At 44.7% G+C, this 22,009-nt stretch overlaps 2 protein-coding genes across 2 annotated transcripts in view; one reads left to right on the top strand and one right to left on the bottom strand.

Annotated features, from left to right (window-relative positions):
- LOC137364975 (histone H2B-like) overlaps positions 1–19,771 on the top strand; it is a 35,973-nt gene extending 16,202 nt beyond the window's left edge. The window contains exons 2-3 of the mRNA XM_068027847.1: positions 2,498–2,653; positions 19,427–19,771. Coding sequence (XP_067883948.1) covers positions 2,498–2,653; positions 19,427–19,768 — 498 coding nt within the window. The 3' untranslated portion in view covers positions 19,769–19,771. The remainder of the gene's footprint in view (positions 1–2,497; positions 2,654–19,426) is intronic.
- Positions 19,772–20,635: 864 nt separating this feature from the next.
- Positions 20,636–21,013, bottom strand: LOC137364990 (histone H2B 1/2-like). Its single transcript, XM_068027863.1, has one exon. The coding sequence runs from the start codon at positions 21,011–21,013 to the stop codon at positions 20,636–20,638; it is 378 nt and encodes a 125-aa protein (XP_067883964.1).
- Positions 21,014–22,009: the final 996 nt, after the last annotated feature.

The raw sequence follows: 22,009 nt of genomic DNA, 5'->3' as shown, positions 1-22,009 counted from the left end.
TCCAATGTCCAGGACAACGTGGTCAGGGACGCACTTAAGCTTGGGGCAGCCGCAGCAAAGGCTCAATGGGGAAAGACCACTGTGTAAGGTCCCCCCACCAAGCTGAGCGGAGGGGCTGGATCCATGGGAAACCCCTCGAACCGTCTCGGGAAAATTTTGTGTGCTGTAAATGTAGAAATGTATATGGCATGACAATGAAATGGAAGAGTTGTGAGGCAACTCGTGATTGTATAGAAGGAAACTGATCACCTTTGCACTGTTCGTATTTTTTGACTTGATGCTGTTTTGAACTGTTTGGGAATGTAATTTTTACAGATTTTTATGAATAAAGTATAGTTTGGAAATTAAAAAAAAAAGTCTGGCAGTATACCAGAGTATGGTCCATGAGGAAAGGCATCATCACCCTCATCTACAAGCGGAAGCGGGAGGGGGCAGAAATCAGAAATTGGCGGCTCATCTCACTGCTTAACATCGACTACAAGATTCTGTCAAAAGTCATTGCCAGTCGATTCAAGTCTGCTCTGGAGTTGGTGATTGACCCTGATCAGACCTGTACTATACCAGGCAGGAAGATCTCTGATAGTCTTGCGCTACTCAGGGAGACGATCACCTATGTACGGGACAGGAGGGTGGACACCTGCCTCATCAGCCTGGACCAGGAGAAGGCTTTTGACAGGATATCGCACCCTACATGATGGACGTACTTTCCAAAATGGGGTTTGGGGAGGGAATCTGCAATTGGATCAAACTGCTCCACACAAACATCAGTAGCGCAGTCTCAATCAATGGGTGGGAATCAGAATGTTTCTCAATCCAATCTGGAGTCAGGCAGGGCTGTCCTCTCTCCCCTGTCTTCTTTGTTTGCTGTATTGAACCCTTTTCTGAGTCTATTAAGAAGAATGCGAGTATCAGAAGGGTAACAATCCCAGGCAGTGGAGGCACTCAGGTTAAAACCTCCCTGTACATGAATGACGTCGCCGTTTTCTGCTTGAACCCGCTGCCTGTGCGCAGACTGATGAGCATCTGTGACCAGCTCGAACTGGCCTCGGGTGCCAATGTTAAACACAGCAAGAGCGAGGCCATGTTCTGTTGGAACTCAGCTGACCGATCCTTTGTCCCCTTCACCATTAGGTCAGACAACCTGAAGGTGCTGGGGTATGATTCGGAAGGGCCGGGGCGTGCACCAAAACCTGGGAGGAACGAGTAGCCAGGGTACAACATAAGCTGAACATGTGGGAGCAGCGATCTCTCTCCATTGTGTCAGGTTACTGTACGTGGTGCAGGTCTAGCCCATACTGCACTCCTGCACTGTGGTGATCACCTGAGCCATTTTACGCTTCATCTGGGGATCCAAAATGGACCAGGTCCCGAGGGACACAATGTTCAAACCTCTGGAGAAAGGAGGGAAAAATGTACCCAACATCGCCCTCATCCTGATGGCTACCTTTGTGTGTGGCTGTATCAAGCTGTGTGTAGACCTCCAGTACGCAAACTCCAAGTGTCACTCCGTGCTGAGGTTCTATCTGTCCCCAGTGTTGCGAAGGATGGGCCTGGTCATATTGCCGTGGAACGCTCCATCCAGTTGGACTGTGCTGTAACACCTATCCTTCATGGAAAAGTTTCTGTGGAAAAACACCTTTGACCACCAATCCATCAGGCACTGGTCTGCACGGAATGTTCTCAAGGCCCTACGGGAAAAGAAGATGGTGGATCCTGTCGGATGGTTCCCCGAGCAGACTTCCAAAGTCATTTGGCGGAATGCCCCATCACCAGAACTTTCAAACAAGCACCAAGATGTAGCTTGGCTGATGGTGAGAAGAGTCCTCCTCGTCCGATCCTTCCTGCACGCCCGAAGTCTCAACCCCTCTGCACAATGCCCTCGAGGTGGCTGTGATGGGGAAGAGACGGTTGCCCACCTCTTTCTGGAATGAGTCTTTGCAAAGCAGGTGTGGAAAGAGATGCAATGGTTTTTGTAGAGTTTCATCCCAAGCAGCTCTGTAGCACAGGGGTCTGTGCTCTACGGGCTGTTCCCAGGGACACACACCGAGATAAACATCAACTGCTGCTGGAAGACTATCAATTCGTTGAAAGATGCTCTTTGCTCTGCCTGAAACTTGCTGGTCTTCCAGCGCAAAGAGTTGTCCACCACCGAATGTTGCAGACTGGCACATTCCAAGGTCCAGGACTACGTGCTGAGGGACGCACTAAAGCTTGGGGCAGCTGCAGCAAAGTCTCAATGGGGAAAGACCACAGTGTAAGGTCCCCCCACCATAGTGAACTGAGGGGCTGGATCCATGGGAAACCCCTCGAACTGTAGCCAGAAATTTTTGGTTGCTGTAAAATGTACATGGCATGAGAAATGAAATGGAAGGGTTGTGTGCAACTCACTCCTGTATTGAAGGAAACTGATCTCCTTTCCACTCTCTGTATTGTTTGACTTGGTGCTTTTAGGAACTGTTTTGTAATGTATTTTTTTTACAGATTTTTATGAATAAAGTATATTTTGGAAGTTAATAAAAGAAAGTCTGTCAGAGGTAAAGGAGGGAAAGGACTAGACAAAGGCGGAGCACAGCGACACCGCAAAGTGCTTCCTGATAATATTCAGGGCATCACCAAACCAGCAATCCGCCGCCTGGCTCGCAGCGGATCTCGGGTTTGATCCATGAGGAGACTCGCGTGGTGTTGAAGGTTTTCCTGGAGAATGTGATCAGGGATGCGGTCACCTACACTGAGAATGCCAAGCGCAAGACGGTCACTGCAATGGATGTGGTGTTCGCTCTGAAACGGCAGGGCCGCACAACTCGACCCTTTCCAGCAAACACACAACAAAGGCTCTTCGAAGAGCCACCCACCGTCTCACAGAGAGAGCAGTGAGCTGGAAACGGGAGATGGGATAGGCTGTTCAGAACTGACTGCAATAAATCTGTGCTGTGTTCGGGTATAAAACTAGAATCCCCGAAATTGACATTTCAGTTGCAGCAAGGATGTGCAGTGGATTTGATTTTCTAAACGGGCTGTGTAAACAGTGCCCGAGACTCGACAGTTAGTTATTTCCCCAGTCGACACATGCTCTCAGTGAAAAGCCACATCACTCCTCCAGAATCGCTCATTGTTTTCATAGAATTTCAAAATGATTTCGCTGCAATGAGGGAATCCGGGAGTTTTGCAGCAGCCGTTGAATCGGTCACTGGAACCAGACCCACTTGTGATGTTATTTCCGCCGACACGTTGTTTCCTGCAGTGAAACTGACAGGGTTTGTGAAACTGATCAGTTTCAGCTCAATCATTCAGGGACCTGGAATTCCCGCAATTTGAGCCCGCGCTCACTTCTGATTGGTCACCCTCTTCCCATTCGCATTTCTTAACCAATCGCAGAGCCTCGCATTAGGGAGAATGCAGCAAATCATTGGCTTAAATTGTCGAAATTGGCACAACGTTTGAATTCGAAAAAGGCGCCAATTTCAGTGTCGGCAAAAAGCGAATTACTGGAAAATCTATTTAAAGTTGTTCGTCAAATATTTTCCACCAACCTTTAAAAACCTTTCTTTATTCCACTATTCTCGCCACAAATTCCTGGCGCTATTTTACGCACTGCTTTAACCTGTCATTTTTCCCCCACTTCTTATCTGGAACCGGCGGTAAAAGACTCCATTCAGCAATCCTTAAGGGACCAATAACTCAAACTCGGTGTTGAAAGGAATAAATTAGACTCTTGGTAATTCCCCTTCACACAGGGATCAGGGGGACAGTGAGAAGCCACTGAAATAGCTGCTCATAAACATTTTAAATAGTTCCTATTATGTTCTGTTACTGACATGCTGGAATCAGACAGTAATCAACCCTTTCACAGAGACAGTGGGTGGCTCTGAAAAGAGTCTTTGGTTTATTAGATGACATTTTGTCTGCTTTACTTTTTCTGGGAGCTCTGAGCGCTGGTTTTCTTTGGTAGCACCCCGCCCTGAGCGATGGTCACCCCTCCCAGCAGCTTGTTGAGCTCCTCCTCGTTGCGGATAGCCAGCTGCAGGTGTCTGGGGATGATGCGGGTCTTCTTGTTGTCCCGGCCGCGTTACCGGCCAGCTCGAGGATTTCAGCGGTCAGATACTCGAGCACAGCAGACAGATCGACCGGGGCTCCAGTACCCACATGCTCAGCATAGTTGCCTTTTCTCAGGAGCCTGTGAACACGGCCCACCGGGAACTGCAGTCCAGCCCGGGAGGAGCGAGACTTGGCCTTGGCCCGAGCTTTCCCGCCGGTCTTTCCTCCAGACATTTCCACAATCTCACAAATACTTTCACAAATGGATAATTTCCGCAGCATTTACTTTACTTAAAGACTGAGAACTCTCCTCAATGGTCGGTACTTAATTCCATTTGCCTATATTCTTCACCAGTCAGGTCACTGACCAACGGAAGAGGGCGGGATTTACCCGCCACGACATCAGAAGCAGAGAATTTGTCAATTTCAAAAAGCCCGCCAATTTCATTGCCGGAAAGGAGCGGATTAAAATAAATGTCATCCTTAGTCAAAGATTTAAAGTCCCATCTCTTGATTTTGTTTTATTCAACTTGTAAAATGTTATTTAAATTGTGACTCATTCGACAATCGCTTTCAAACTGTCCCGGGTGGGGACTGCATTGGCCTGAAGTGAAATACTCAGTTTAGTTTTCAATCAGAGCCCAGTGTCCTTCTCTGAAAAGAGGAAGCCGGATCAAGTCCTCAAACGGCCCTTAACTTGCTCTGTAATAATCCCATCCCAGGCTGTTACACTGCGGAGAGTTGCTGTTGATAAAATGATTAATCAGTGAAGGGATGAAGGTCGAATCCTTACCGCTGAAATCAACTGTTAATGCGGTCATTCAGGGGCTGTGAAAAACCAGAATAAGAGCAGCTTCAAGCACAAAAAGTGAAGGCGGGTGATCAGATTATGGGTTCGTGTTCGGTTAATAACAGGAGATACAAACACAGCAGTGGGATCGTTATTATATTATACATTGTCTTAAAGTGATTTCATAGAGATGTCGGATGCAGCTTTTTCAGAGATTGTTGGTGGATCTTAAAAGAGTCGTTGTGTTTGGGATGTTATTCAGTCCATTGTGCAGTTTTACTTGGAGCTGGTGTACTTGGTCACCGCCTTTGTCCCTTCCGACACGGCGTGCTTGGCCAGCTCCCCGGGCAGCAGCAGGCGCACGGCGGTCTGGATCACCCGGAGCTGATGGTGCTGCGCTTGTTGTAATGGGCCAGGCGGGAAGCCTCACTCGCGATGCGCCCGAAAACATCGTTCACAAACTAGTTCATGATGCTCATGGCCTTGGAGGAGATGCCGGTGTCGGGATGAACCTGCTTCATCACTTTGCAGATGTAGATGGAGTAACTCTCCTTCCTCCGCTTCTTGCCGCCCTTTGTTGACGGTTTATTTAAGGTTTTCTTGGCGCCCTTCTTAGGAGCTGCTTTCTTCTCTTTTTTTTATTTCCAAAATATACTTTATTCATAAAAATATGTTAAAAATACATTGCCAAACAGTTTCAAACAGCACCAAAAAATACAAACATTGCAAGGGAGATCAGTTTCCTTCAATACAATCATGAGTTGCTTCACAACCCTTCCATTTCACATTTGTCATGCCAATTACATTTTTACATTTACAGCAAATGAAAATTTTCCCGATACAGTTCGAGGGGTTTCCCAGGGGTCCAGCCCCTCAGATCAGCTTGGTGGGGGGACCTTACCATTTTCAGTTTCAGATACAGAAATAAACCAAACCCCTTCCGAGTGCGGATGAAATAGACAATCCCACAGTTCTATGCTAATAAGGGATGGGAGAAAGTAAAGATTGTGATTGGGTGATTGGCAGTGATGTCAGAATAGTTTTATATCTGCAACCAATCACAAACTCCCTCACTGCATTCAGGAATGACATTTCCCAAAGACTCTCTCCAGCCCCAGTTTCTATTGAAAAATCCACCGGGAAATGACGCCTGGCTGCGAGGGTCTCTTATTCTCAGCAGCTTCTCACATTCCGGCCTCTAAGTTGAGCGCTTTGTTGGGGGGAAATATTTATTCAGGCAGTTTCAACAGCTCAGAGCTGACACTGGGTTAGAAACCAGAAATGGCAATACGGGTCACAAACAAGGAGTTTATGCTGAACCTTTATAAATCTCACTGGTTATTGGCCTCAGCTGGAGCATTGTGACTAATTCTAGGTTCCACATTTTAGCAGGGGTATCAAGGCCTGAGAGAGAGTGCAGAGGAGATTGACTAGAATGGTTCAAGAGATGCGTGAAAGGATAGCAAAGCTTGGGTCGTTCTTCTTGGTGCAGAGATGTTAATGTAATATTTAATAGTTGTGTTCTACTTTCTAATGGGTTGAAGAGGAACTGTTCCCACTGGCAGAAGGGTCTGTAACCAATGGACACAGAATTGTTAAAAGAATCAGGGGGAGATCAGGTGATATTTTAACACGCGTTCTGATGATCAGAAATGTACTGCTTGAACAGGGAGGTGAAAACAGATTCAATAATAACTTTCCTGAGGGAATTGGATCATTACTTGATGGGGAAATTACAGGGCAATGTGAAAATGACAGGGAGGTGGGACTGATTAGATAGATATTTCAAAGAGCAGCACAATTGTTCAAATGAACTCTTTCTGTGTTGCAAAAATTGAGATTATTGCTGTTCAGAAACATCCTGACACATCCTGAAACATCATGTCGCCTTTCAGTTCACCAGTTTTAAACACCTGGAACTGAGCTAAGTATTTTATTGGCTGTGATTATAGCATCAGAGACCAAAAGACAGTGGCCCAGTCCCAAAGTCCACAGAAAGACTCAATGTATTGCTCCATGTGAGCGATGCTGTTAGAGCAGTGAGCATAGCTGCCTTCCAAACAGCTGGAATAAAAACAGAAAATGCTGGAAATACTCAGCAGGTCAGGCAGCATCTGTGGAGAGAGAACAGAGTTAATGTTTCAGGTCAATGACCTTCCAAGCAGCTGTGCCCGGGTTTGATTCCCAGCCATTACAGTTTGGCGTTCCTTAAATTCCTCAGATGAGAAACTGAAAGACAGGAACTGAGTTGGGTGCTGTCTCGAAGGAATTTTGTTTCCCAAAGCAAGAAGTGTATAATTTGAATAAACATATTTCCAACGCTGATTTCCATCAAATTAAAGTTAAATTGAACTCTGATTTTACTCCTTTTTATTGATAATTATTATTTGACCTGAATCATACAGTGGACTCAGAATAGAATTACTCAGATTCATTTTCCCACAGCTATTCCCGTTCGTTAGAAGAAACAATTCCTGGATTCTGGAAGCTGTGGATTAGAGGGTAACAAACATATCCACACTATTCAAGAAAGGAAGGAGAGAGAAAGCAAGGAACTAGAGGCCAGTTTGCCTGACATCAGCAATGGGGAATATGCTACAATCTATTATTACAGACATGGTAAATGGTGATGTGGAATATCAGAATATGCTTGGGCAGAGTCAACATGGATTTATTAAAAGGAAATTGTCAATGATAAATTATTAGAATATGTTGATGTTGTAACAGCCAGGGTAGATAAGGGGAACCAGTGGATGTAGTCTGTTTGGATTTTGAAAAAGCATTCAATAAGTTATCAAACAAGTGGTTATTACACCAATGTAGGTCCCATGCAATTTGGGGATAATATATTAGTATAGATTGAGTAGTAGTTAACAGACAAAAAACAGAGAGTAGGAATAACCGAGTCATTTTCGGCAGGAAAGCTGTAAGTAGTTGGATACTGCAAGGATTGGTGCTCGGGACTCAGTTATTTACATTCTGTATCAATGACTTAGATGAGGTGACCGAATGTCATGTTCTCCATGTTTGCCGATGATATAAAGTGAGGTGGCAAAGTAAACTGTGAGGAGGATGCAAAGGGGGAAAAAAGGGATTTAGACAGACTAAGTATGTGGGCAAGAATGTGAGAGATGGAATATAATGGGGAGAAGTGTATGGTTACACACTTTGGCAGGAAAACAGCAATACAGAACATTTTTGAAATGAGACTGGGAAATGTTTACATTCAGAGGGACCCGAGTGTCCTTGTCCAGGAATCACAGAAAGTTAACGTGCAGGTACTCAACCAATTAGGAAAGCAAATGATATGTTTGTCTTTACTGCAAAGAGATTATAGTATGAGTATTTATTGCAATTATACAGCGTGAGATCACGCTTGGAGTGCTGTGCAGTTTTGGTCCCCTTATCTAAGGAAGGATATACTTTCCTTAGAGGGAGTACAGAGACGTGCCACTCGGCTGCTTCCTAGGATGAGGGGATTGTCCTATGAGAAGAGATTGAATAGACTAGGCCTCTATTCCCCAGAATTCAGAAGAGTGAGAGGTAATCTCACTGGCAGATAAAATGCTCAGTGGCTTGACATGGTAAATGCTGGGAGGATGTTTCCTCTAGCTGGGCAATCTAGAATGAAGGGTTACAGTCTCAGTATAAAGGGCTTGGTCATATTTGACAGAGAAGAGGAGATTTTTTTTTCAGTCAAAGGGTTAAGAATCTTTGGAATTCTCTATTCCAGAGAGCTCTGGATCCTCAATCATTGTGTATTATCAAGAGAGATCGATAGGTTTTTGGATACTAAGGGAATCAAGGGGGCTGTGCCAGTGTGGTAAAATGGAGTTGAGGTAGGCGATCAGCTGTTATCTTATTGAATGGTGGAACTATTTCGATGGGCAGAGTGGCCACTCCTGCTCTTATTTCTTCTGTAAACTTTCATTCCCTCCCAGGGATTGTTTTATTCTTCAAAAAGAGAAATAGTGCAGCCGCTAGAACTCTGAATAACAGAAGATTCTGGAAACACTCAGCAGTTCCAGCAGTATCTGTGGAGAGAGGAAGGGAGGAGCAATGTTTCAGGTCTATAGAAGGGTCACAAAACTGGACCATTAACCCGGCTTCTCTTCTCCACAGTTGTTTCCGGACTGGCTGAGTGTTTTCAGTATTTTAGCTTTTTTTCTTTCTATATGTTATCTCTTTCCCTTTTGACTGTTTGCTGTGAAACTTTCAGCATTGTGCTCAGTTCTTTATGTCGTTATGTTTTCTTTATTTGAAGTAATGCAAATAGTATCCTGAAAAATCAGACAGAAATACTGCTCAATGTAGTGTAATATATAACAGGGCACATTTACAAATATCAGATCAATGTAGTAAACATTTTTATTAAGAATTGATTACTTTTATTTTCAGTATAAAAATGTGAAGCAATATGAGTTTATTACAAAGTTTATTACCTCACATTACCTGCTTATTAACCCTGACAGACTGTGCCAATTTCTGCTTCTATGTTGCAGTTCTCCCTTTCAGCTAGCAAATGTCAGCAATCTGTGATATAGTGCAGTTTACAGGTCAGACAGTCAACACTACATGCAATAATTGTACAGATTATGCAGGACAGGTGGGATTTAGAAATACTGGGAATGGAGATGAGTTGTTATTACACTGAGTTTGCCCAAAGATTAGAGACACCATTGTGGCAAATTAGTCTGTTGTCCTGTACATGAGAATGAGAATCATTCTGTATTCGTGGCTGTCAGTCTCTATTACTGAGTGGGAGTGTGGGATTCATGCTGCATTGGTCAGTCTCTGGTACAAAGTGTGATATTCACTCTGAATGTATAAGGCTCTGGAACTGTTTGTGTGTGTGGAATTCATTCTGTATCTGTCAATCTCTGGTACTATATATGAATGTGGCATATATGTTATAGCTCTCAGTGTCACTGTATGTGTGTGTGGGTTTCATTTGATATCTGTCAGCCTCTGTTTCTGTACACGACTGTCAGATTCATACTGTGCCAAAATGTCCCTGTTGCTGTATGTGACTGTGTGATTCATTCTGTATCTGCCATTCCCTGGTACTATGTGCCAGTATAGACTCATTCTGTGTCCCAGTCACAAGCACTATATTTAAGAGTGCGATTAATTCTGTACCTTTAGGTCACTGATATTATATGTAAGTGTTGGATTTCTGTTGGATCTCTCAGTTATTGTTTCTGTTGTGAATTTGGGATGAACATAACATCTGTCAGTCTCTGGTACTGCCTGTGCGTGTGTGTTTTGTTCAATATCTGTCAGTCTCAGGTACTGTCCGCGTGTGTACTTTTTGTTCAATATTTTCAGTTTCTGGTACTGCCTGTGAGTGTAGGTTATGTTCAATGTCTGTCAGTCTCTGGCACTGCCTGTGAGTGTAGGTTATGTTCAGTATCTGTCAGTCTCTGGTACTGCCTGTGAGTGTGGATTTTGTTCAGTATCTGTCAGTCTCTGATACTTCCTGTGAGTGTGGGTTTTGTTCAGTATCTGTCAGTCTCTGGTACTGCCTGTGAGTGTGGGTTTTGTTCAGTCTCTGTCAGTCTCTGGTACTGTCTGTGAGTGTAGGTTATTTTCAGTATCTGTCAGTCTCTGGTACTGCCTGTGAGTGTGTGTTTTGTTCAGTATCTGACAGTCTCTGGTACTTCCTGTGAGTGTGAGTTTTGTTCAGCATCTGTCAGTCTCTGGTACTGCCTGTGAGTGTGGGTTTTGTTCAGTATCTGTCAGTCTCTGGTACTGCCTGTGTGTGGGATGCATTCAGTAGCCATTAATCTCTGGGTTAGTTTGTCATTCTGGATTCACTCGACACAGAATTACATAGTATTTACAGCACAGTGACAGGCTTTTCTGCCCAAGTGCTGGTAGTTCCAATGAGGTTACTCCAACCCTACTTCATCTAATCCTATCAGCAAATCTCTCAAATTGTTTCTGCCTCATTTAATCATTTAGCTTGACGTTAAATGTAACAATGTTCAGCAGCTCAAGTGCTGTCAAAGCAGGGTAAAGAAGTTTCCCCTGAGTTATTTATTTAATTTATTATTGACTATTTCATATCGACAGCTTCGGACTCCACCACAAGTGGGAAACATCTCTACCTCTACCCTCACAAAACCCTTCATATTATTAAATGCTTCTATTAGGTGACCACTCAGAGAAAAGAGCCCAGGCTTGTTCAATAGTATGAACTCCTGTGGAACATATAGCTCATTTTGCATTTATGGAATAAATACTGTATCTCAGTCTGAAACTGTATGTGATTTTAGATTAGCATATAATGTGTAGCTCAGGCTGCAATAAATAACTGAGACAATATCTGTCACTCTAACACTATAGTTTAGTGGAGTGCTATGTTATCTGTCATTCAGTCTGTTCTGATAGAATATATAATGTTACCTTTAAGTCTGAGGCAATGGGGGGGGGGGGGGGGGGGTCAGGTACAGGGTCCGGAGGTGCCCAATCGGGGCGGTTGGAGCTTTGAGGGTGGCCCTCCATGGGGAACAGGGTGCCTAATCAGGAGGACCCCCCGCAGCTCGCAAGAAAGACGCCTGGTTTTATCAGGCAGTGTTCTTGGTGCCTTTGCCACACTGCCTCCCCGCCCCCAACCCAACCGAGGATAAAATACCTGCAGCAGAGAGAGGAGGCCCATAAGTGGCTGTTAATTGGCCAATTAAGGGCCTTGATTGGCCTGGGGCAGACAGGCTGTTTCTCCCCACCGCCGTTCCGTGTAATATTGCAGTGGGTGTGGGAGGGGGTCAGAAAATTTCCATCAGATTGGAAGTTGGCAAATGTTACAATGCTTTTCAGGAAAGGAGGGAGAGAGAAAACTGTGAACTACAGGTCAGTTAGCCTAATATCAGTCCTTGGGAAAATGCAGGAAGTCTGAACAATGCACTGAGAAAAGCATTCAAACAAGTCAACATGATTTTCCTGAAGGGAAATCTTGATTGACAAATTTATGAGAGTTTTTTGAGGATGTAACTAGCAGGGTAAAGGGAAACTAGTCGTGTTCCTGGATTTCCAAAAGGCATTCAATAAGGTGCTACATAAAAGGTTAATAGAGAAGATAAGGGACTCATGGAATTGTGGGTAATATATTAGCATGGATAGAGGATTGGTTAATGGACAGGAAGCAAAGAATGGGTATAAACAGATTGGCAGGCAGTGAATAACGGAGTGTCGCAAGGATAAGTGCTGGGGTCTCAGCTATTTACAATCTAAATTAATGACTTAAATGAAGAGACAGAGAGTAATGTATCTAAGTTTGCTGATGATACAAAGGTAGGTGGAAAGGGAAGCTGTGGGAGGACATAGAGAGGCTGCAAAGAGATATAGACAAGTTCAGTGAGTGGGCAAGAAGATGGTAGATGGAGTATAATGTAGGGAAGTGTGAAGTTCTTCACTTTGGTCATAAGAATAGAAAAGTAGAATATTTGATAAAAGGTGTGAAACTTGTAACTGTTGGTGTTCAAAGAGACTTGAGTGTACTTGTCCAAGGAATACAGAAAGTTAGCATGCAGGTACAACAAGCAATTAGGAAGGCAAATGGCGTGTTGGCCTTTAATGCGAGGGGATTAGAATACAGCAAAAAAGAAGTGAGTTACAATTGTACCGGATTTCGGTGAGACCACATCTGGAATACAGTGTGAAGTTTGAGTCTGCACACATAAGAAAGGATATACCAGAACTTTCAAACAAGCACCAAGACGTAGCTTGGCTGGTGGTGAGAAGGGCCCTCCCCGTCAGATCCTTCATGCACACCCGAAGTCTCGCCCCCTCCGCACAATGCCCCCGCGTTGGCTGTGGTGGGGAAGAGACGGTCGCCCACCTCCTCCTGGAATGTGCCTTTTCAAAGCAGGTGTGGAAAGAGATGCAGCGGTTTTTGTCAAGGTTCATCCCAAGCAGCTCTGCAACACAGGAGTCTGTGCTCTACGGGCTGTTCCCAGGGACGCACACCGAGACAAACATCAACTGCTGCTGGAGGACGATCAATTCGGTGAAAGACGCCCTTTGGTCTGCCCGAAACTTGCTGGTCTTCCAGCGCAAAGAGTTGTCCACCACCGAATGTTGCAGACTGGCACATTCCAAGGTCCAGGACTACGTGCTGAGGGACGCACTAAAGCTTGGGGCAGCCACAGCAAAGGCTCAATGGGGAAAGACCACAGTGTAAGGTTCCCCCACCAAGCTGGACTGAGGGGCTGGATCCATGGGAAACCCCTCGAACTGTATCATTAATATTCTCAATTGCTGTAAATGTAAAACTGTAATTGACATGGCAATTGTGAAACGGAAGGGTTGGGAAGAAACTCATGACAGTATTGAAGGAAACTGATCTCCCTTGCAATGTTTGTATTTTTTGGTGCTGTTTGGAAACTGTCTGGCAATGTAAATTTTACAGATGTTTATGAATGAAGTATATTTTGGAAATTAAAAAAAAAAAGTGCATTGGAGGCGGTGCAGCAAATGTTCACTAAATTAGTCCCTGGGATGAGGGGATTGTCCTATGATGAGAGGCTGAGTAAATTGGGCCTATACTCTGGAGTTTAGAAGAATGAGAGGTGATCTCATTGAAACATATATAATTCCGAAGGGGCTGGATAGGGCAGACACTGAGAGATTGTTTCTGCTGGTCAGAGAATCTAAAACATGGGGACACAGTCCCACGATAAGGGGCTGATCATTTAGGACTGAGATGAGGAGAAATTACTTCACTCAAAGGGTTGTGAAACTTTGGAATTTTCTACTCCAGAGGATTGTGGATGCTCCATCATTGAATACATGTAAAGCTGCGATAGACAGATTTTTGATCTCTCAGTGAATCAGGGGATAAGGCGAGCAGGCGGTAAAGTGGAATTGAAGCCTAAGATCATCCATGATGGTACTGAATGGCGGAGCAGGCTCCACGGGCCACATGATCTACTCCTGCTCCTATTTTGTGTGTTTTTATGTTCTGACTACTTCTGCTGTCGGTGATTGTGGAATTGATGTCTCTGCTCTCTGTGAGTGATACTGCACTTACTGTGTGTGAGGAGCTGGCTGCATTTCCCCTTGTGTCGAGGAATCACTACATTTATTCAGCTTCCTCAAGTATTGCCTGTAGAAAGAAAAAGTATTTATTATAATTCAGGAAGAGATGTGGTGGAAGTTACAAGAGAGACCAAAACAATTTTTCAATGAATAATCATTGTGAACAATCACAAAGGAAACCGAGGAATACAAACAGAGTCAGTGTCTGATACCACTGCAGTCCTGCAGCCCCCAGCAACTGCATACCAGGGGCTTTGGCCATTTTACAACAATTAAATAACATCCAGAAACAATCCACTGGGCCATGAATGGGACTGACCAACGGAGCAGGGACTTTTACACAGGTCAGATTTCCTGTTCCCGCTCCCATGGTCTAACAGTTCAAATGAAACCAAACAGCCGCTGTTTAAAATGTGTCCTTCACACTTCTCACCTGGTGCCCACATCCTGACTGTCCGCTTCTGTTTCCACACTTCACTGTCCAATAACAATAAACTGTGGGAACAGGCTATATCCCTCTCATTCCGCTGGCGCGGACCTGATGGGCCGAATGGACTCAATCTGTGCCGGAAGTTTTCCACGTTTCTGGCTGAAGTGCTGCAGAAATCTGGGCCTGCGCTCCCCTCCCCCAGCACTGCCTGTGAGCGGAAGAAAATGGTTTAAAACAGCCGCGAATGGAGAGATCCCGGTCCTGGGGGAAGGGAGCAAACAGCAGCCTCCTTCCAGCAGCACATCGCTTTGCGAGCATGTCCGCAGAAAGACTCAGAGATCAGCATCGAGTCCGGGGCAAGTTCAGGGGCAGGCGGAGTGGATCTGGAACTGGTCTCGGAACATGGAGTGAGTGGAGAGGCCATTCTCCGGTTGTGTGTGGACAAGGGGATGGAGACAGAATGGGAAGAAACTTATTGTAGTGGAGTGAAACACTGACAATATTTGTGTTGCGGTGGTTCTTTTGCGGGTATCCATAATGATTATTATTTGAGAGATTAAATTCATTAAAACTCTATATCTTTGATCTCACCTGTTTTTTAGTTACAAACATACTTTTGTTCAAACAGGGAAATGATTGAATGAACCAGAGTAAATGGGCTATTTCCTCCACCCAAGTTACAAGGAAGAGTGTCACCAGCTCCTTCTCACAAACAATACGTACATTATAACTCGCAAAGCGCAGAGACACAGACAGGTCATCAGTTCCACAGTCGCAGACAGCAGAAATAGTTCCAGAGACACATTTTCAATCCATCAATCAAATAGAGCAGGAAAGACAGACGTTGTTTCCATGTCACCCCAACTCATTACCACTGACAGGTAGATACATAAATCCCAGTCCAAATTCTCACCCACTATCAAATTATCAGTGTGTCAATCCCACAAAAGTGCAACCTCAGCTACAAATTAAACACACAGAGAACTGACACGTTGTTCCTGTTTCAAAGTTACAGAATTAACCTCAATAATGTACTCTGAGATTCAAGTTAAATACCAGCCCAATATTTACACAGGTTATGAGTTTATTATCAGTATTAATTCCCATCATGTTTCCAGACATATACATTAGACTCAAGTCCATAATCAGATTGAGAGATTCTGAAATATCGTATAACCTGAGATCCAAACTCAGATGCCAGTTTAAAACTCATCCGGATTGTGAAACTAAAAGATACATTATAAATTTGATCAGTATAGTCTGAGCTCTAAATTACATAGCAGTCCTGAAACCTCGTACAGTGGCAGATGGAAGATACTGTACAATTCCAGACTGAGCTCATTTTACATGCAAGTCCAAGATACTCACTCAGACTGAATGGCACTGATCAAATTGATCAGTACAGCCTGAGTTACACTTGCACACCAATCCTGTATCAGATTGTAGGATACATTATCTTTCACTATTGTGTTCACAGTGACAGATATTTAATACTAAGCAAAACCTCAAATATATTGTCTGCTTAAAACCTACCACATCAGTGGCCTGTTGCTGTGCTGACATTTTATGGAGAATAAATCCAGACTTGCCATCAGTCCCAGGGACGGAAGATTATACAATGAATCCCACACTCACACAGAGTACCAGATACTGACAGATAGAGAGTGATGCTGAAACACATGCCCAGTGCCAGATGCTGAAAGATGGAGGTTGATTGCTGCACTCACTCACAGTACTTCAGCCTGAGTCATCTAAAGCAACCTAACACACAAAAAATAGCAGTGAGAGAGTAAGAAAGAGTCCAAAACTCACATAGCGTACCAGACACTGATGGATACAAACTGACTACTACACACACAGCGATATAGGATTGGCTAACTCACAGGAAACAGAGAGTGGGGACAAATGGGGCATTTTCAGATTGGCAAACTGTAACTAATGGATTGTCACAGGGACCAGTGCTGGTGCCTCAACTATTTATGATCTATTATAATAATTGCATGAAGGGACCGAGTGTACTGTTGCCAAATTTATGGATGGTACAAAGATAGGTAGGAAAGAAAGCTGTGAGGAGGACATAAAGTGTCTGCAAAGAGATATAGATAGGTTAAGTCAGTGGGCAAAAGTTTGGCAGATGGAGTATAATATAGGAAAATGTGAGATTGTCTACTTTGGCAGGAAGAATAGAAAAACAGAATATTACTTACATAGAGACAGACTGCAGAATGCTGCTGCACTGAGGGATCTGGGTGCCAGGTACATGAACTACAGAAAAGTTAGCATGAAGGTACAGCAAGTAATTAGGAATGCAAATGGAATGTTGGAATTTCTAGCCAGGGGAATGGAGTATAAAAGTAGGGAAGTTTTGCTGCAACTGTACAGGGCATTAGTGGCATCCCAACTAAAGTACTTCATACAGTTTTGGTCTCCTTACTTAAGGAGGGATATACTTGTATTGGAATCAGTTCAAAGAATGTTCACTAGGCTGATTACTGGGATGAAGGGTTGACTTGTGAGAAAAAGTTGAGCAGATTGGGCCTCTACCCGCTGGAGTTTAGAAGATTGAGAGGAGATCTTATTGAAACCTATAAGATTCTCAGTGGGCTGGACAGGTAGATGCTGGGAAGATGTTTCTCCTTGTGGGGGAATGTAGAATTATGGGCCACAGTTTCAAGATAAGTGGTCTCCCATTCAAGAAAGAGATGAGGAGGAATTTCTTCTGTCAGAGGGTTGCTCATCTTTTGAATTCTGTTCTCCAGAGGACTGTGGAGGCTGGGTCATTGAATATATTCAAGGCTGTGATAGACAGATTTTTTGATGTACAAGGGAGTCATTGGTCAATGGGCACAGGCAGGAAAGTGGAATTAAGTCCTCAATCAGAACAGGCATGATCTTATTGAATGGCAGAGCAAGATTTATGGGCCACATGGCTTTCTGGAAGCGCTCCTGAGTGTCATTGTCGATATCTGCCCTTGGTGACAGGAGGTTCCCAAGGTATGAGCAGTGATCCACATTGTCCAGTGATTCGCCGTGGATCTGAATAGTTGGGGGCAGTGTCGGGGAGCAGGCTGGCAGAGGACCTTAGCTTTCCGGATGTTTTGCTTCAAGCCAATTCTTTCATACGCCTCCATGAATGCAATCGATGAGGGTTTGAAGCTTGGCCTCTGAGTGTGCGCATATGCAAGCATTGTCAGCACACTGCAGCCCGATGACAGATGTTGGAGTGGCCTTGCTTCAGGACTGCAGGCAATGTAGTTTCAATAGTTTCCCACTCGTCCTGTAGAGTAGATCTGCTTACACGAACTAAGGAACAGCTGATGGGCTGAAAGAGTGCAGGAAATACAGCAACTTGCTGACAGCCACGACATGTGTGGATTCTTCAGCACCGTCAAGACCATTTATGGCCCAAATTACCAAGGACCTACACTACTGAGAGTAAAGAATGGAGTGACACTGATCAAGGTCAGAGAGGCAGTCAGCACTCGTTGGAAGTAGCACTTTGAAGATCTTCTCAATCGCAACTCAATCCTTGATGCAAGTGCCACATTCCACAGCATGTTACCCACCATGACGTCAGCACAATTCCAGCCCAACAGAAATTGAAAAGGCAATCTAACAGGTAAAAAAAAATAAAGGCCACCGGCATCGATGGAATTCCCTCTGAAAATCTAAAATACGACAGAGAAGAACACTTAACACAAATACATGGTCTCATTTCCCTCAGCTGGAAGGACGAGAGCACGCCAGGGATCACTGAGATGCTGTCATTGTGATCATCACCAAAAATGGTGACAAGACCGACTGTGGTAATGACAGAGGGGTATCCCAGCTCTTCACTACAGGGAAGGTCATCACAAGAGTCCTTCTCAACTGTCTCTTCCCCGTGGCTGAAGATCTCCTACTGGAATCACAATGTGGATTCTGTCCATCAAGAGACACAATGGACATGATCTTCACAGCAAGACAACGCCAAGAAAATGTAGGGAGCAGCAGCAACCTTTCTACCTGGTCTTCTCTGACCTGACAAAGGCCTTCGACTCTACCAACCAGGAGGGATTATGGAACGTCCTCCTCAAATTTGGCTGCCGGAAAAATTCGTCACCAACCTCCAACGACTGCATGATGACATGCAAGCTGTAATCCTTCCCAACGGACCTACCACTGACCCAATCCCAATGCAAACTGGGGTCAACTAAGTCTGTGTCATCGCACCAACGCTCTTTTCCATCTTCCTCGCCGCAACACTCCGCCTCAACTCCTCACACTCAAACACAGCAACAGAGACTGACAGATACAGAATGGATGTCATACTCAAACACAGTACCAGAGTCTGACAGATACAGTAGTGCAGTGGTTAGCACTGCAGCCTCACAGCTCCAGGGACCCGGGTTCGATTCTGGGTACTGCCCGTGCGGAGTTTGCAAGTTAACCCTGTGACCGCGTGGGTTTTCGCCGGGTGCTCCGGCTTCCTCCTACTGCCAAAGACTTGCAGGTTGATAGGTAAATTGCTCATTGTAAATTGCCCGTGTGTAGCTTGGGATTACTGCGGGGTTAGTATAAATAGGTGGTTGTTGGTCGGCACAGACTCGGTGGGCCGAAGGGCCTGCTTCAGTGCTGTATCTCGAAATAAATAAATACGGAATAAATCCATACAGCACAAGAGACTAAGAACTGCTGAAAGACAGAACACTCTCAAACACAGGAGCAGAGAATAAAAGAAATGGAATTAATTGCACACTCACATGCAATAGTAACGACACAGAATCATCAATAAGCGTCCTCTGAACAACATGCAGAACATTCACAGGGAGCTGCTCTTTCAATGTAAACTGCAGCTGGAGAGAGTCTTTGTGAAACATACTTCCTGATTGCAGGACGAATGTTTGTGATTGGCTGCAAAGTTTGAATGTGATTGGATGGTGAAGGACACCAATTATAGTATTACAATATTAAACCATTGTGACATCTCTCCCAATCACCCAATCACAATCTTTACTTTCCCCCATCCCTTATTAGCATAGAGCTGTGGGATTGTCTATTTAATCAGCACTCGGAAGGGGTTTGGTTTATTTCTGTGTCTGAAATTGAATCTGAAGATGGTTGAGGAGAAGAAGAAAGCAGCTGCTAAGAAGGGCGCCAAGAAAACTGTGAGTAAACCGTCAGCAAAGGGCGGCAAGAGGCGGAGAAAGTCGAGGAAGGAGAGTTACTCCATCTACATCTACAAAGTGATGAAGCAGGTTCACCCCGACACCGGCATCTCCTCCAAGGCCATGAGCATCATGAACTCGTTTGTGAACGATATTTTCGGGCGCATCGTGGGTGAGGCTTCCCGCCTGGCCTATTACAACAAGCGCAGAACCATCAGCTCCCGGGAGATCCAGACCGCCGTGCGCCTGCTGCTGCCCGGGGAGCTGGCCAAGCACGCCGTGTCGGAAGGGACAAAGGCGGTGACCAAGTACACCAGCTCCAAGTAAAACTGCACAATGGACAGAAAAACATCCCAAACACAACGGCTCTTTTAAGAGCCACCCACAATCTCTCTGAAAAAGCTACAACTTCATCTCTCGGGTTTTGATTTGTTTTGTTTTTTTATGCGAAGAGTCTGGAAATTTCTAATTGCCTTTCTGATCTCTTTTAGCCCCATGGATTCTGGGTGATTCAGTTTCACTGTCTGAGATCTTTGTGTCTCTACTTAATAATGCCGCGTAAATTAATTTCTGATCACTGAGCCCATGTGCGCTTTGATCTCGGACTATTCTCCGTCCTTTTTGAAACAGTCTGTAAGCGGCGGCAGAAAGTCTCTTTCACAGCATTCTGGAAGCGGACACATTTCAGGTCAATCTTTGTCAAGATACCGCATCACTGATTCTAGATTGAACCTATTTGTGGGAGACAAAAGCGGAGAGAAAGTGTTTTACTGTCAGGAGTTGAAATGTGAGACTGAGGTTTCCTACAACAGCGGGGTTTCTAGAAAATGTACTTAATAATTATTGAGGCCGAGCTTGAACAAGAGAAACAAGTGACTGAGAACTGATCTGTCAGCTTATTGATGAAATAGTACAACAGCGAAAATGAACGCGCACATGGGGTCAGTGATCAGTAATTAATTTACACGGCATTATTAAGTAGAGACACAAAGATCTCAACAGTGAAAGTGAATCACCCAGAATCCATGGGGTTAAAACAGATATCACAAAGGCAATTAGAAAGTTTCAGACTCTTCGTATAAAAAAAAACAAATTGATACCATAGAGATGATGTTGTAGCTTTTTCAGAGAGATTGTGGGTGGCTCTTAAAAGAGCCGTTGTGTTTGGGATGTTTTTCAGTCCATTGTGCAGTTTTACTTGGAGCTGGTGTACTTGGTCACCGCCTTTGTCCCTTCCGACACGGCGTGTTTGGCCAGCTCCCCGGGCAGCAGCAGGCGCACGGCGGTCTGGATCTCCCGGGAGCTGATGGTGCTGCGCTTGTTGTAATGGGCCAGGCGGGAAGCCTCACCCGCGATGCGCTCGAAAATATCGTTCACAAACGAGTTCATGATGCTCATGGCCTTGGAGGAGATGCCGGTGTCGGGGTGAACCTGCTTCATCACTTTGTAGATGTAGATGGAGTAACTCTCCTTCCTCGACTTTCTGCGCCTTTTGCCGCCCTTTGCTGACGGTTTCCTCACAGTTTTCTTGGCGCCCTTCTTAGCAGCTGCTTTCTTCTTCTCCTCAACCATCTTCTGATTCAATTTCAGACATAGAAATAAACCAAACCCCTTCCGAGTGCGGATTAAATAGACAATCCCACAGCTCTATGCTAATGAGGGATGGGGGAAAGTTAAGATTGTGATTGGGTGATTGGCAATGATGTCAAAACGGTTTTATTTTGTAATTCTCTAATTGGTGTCTTCCGCCATCCAATCAGAATAAATATTTGCAACCAATCACAAACACCCTTACTGCAATCAGGAAGTATATTTCACAAAGTCTCTCCCAATCCCAGTTTCTTGTCAAACAGCCGCTCCCTGTGCAGAGCTCCCTGGAAATGCCCTGGCTGTTGTTGGGAGGACATTTTTTTGACTGATTCTGTGTCGTTGTGTCTCTGCTATTGCATGTGAGTGTGCAATTAATTCCGTTTATTTTACTCTCTGCTACTGTGTTTGAGTGTTTTATGTAATTTGGTCGCTCTCAGTCTCTGGTTCCGTGTCAGTGCGCCATTTTCCCACACTCTCTTGGCCAGTCTGGACATAGCAGTGGAAGCCTTTCCCATGCACTTGTTGACTTCTGCATCGGGAGACAGGTTACTGGTGATAGTTGAGCCTGGATAGGTGAACTCTTGAACCACTTCCAGAGCGTGTTCGCCCATATTGATGGATGGAGTATTTATAATGACCTGTCCCATGATGTTCGTTTTCATGAGGCTGATGGTTAGGCCAAATTCGTTGCAGGCAGCCGCAATGCTGTCAATGAGTCTCTGCAGACACTCTTCAGTGTGGGATGTTAATGCAGCATCGTCAGCAAAGAGGAGATCCCTGATGCAGACTTTCTGTACTTTGCTCTTCGCTCTTAGACGGGCAAGGTTGAACAAACTGCCATCTGATCTTGTGTGGAGGAAAATTCCTTCTTCTGAAGACTTGAACGCATGTGAGAGCAGCAGGGAGAAGAAGATCCCAAACAGTGTAGGTGCGAGAACACTGCTATGTCCAGACTGGCCAAGTGAGTGTGGGGAAATG

This window comes from Heterodontus francisci, unplaced genomic scaffold, assembly GCF_036365525.1.
Source record: "Heterodontus francisci isolate sHetFra1 unplaced genomic scaffold, sHetFra1.hap1 HAP1_SCAFFOLD_43, whole genome shotgun sequence".
NCBI classification, from domain to species: Eukaryota; Metazoa; Chordata; class Chondrichthyes; order Heterodontiformes; family Heterodontidae; genus Heterodontus; species Heterodontus francisci.
Note: the sequence above shows the minus strand (reverse complement) of the source record. Positions and strands in the feature narration are given on the sequence as shown.

Coding starts and splice junctions, on each gene's coding strand:
- LOC137364990 (XM_068027863.1), bottom strand. CDS start 21,013: ATGGTTGAGGAGAAGAAGAAAGCAGCTGCTAAGAAGGGCGCCAAGAAA.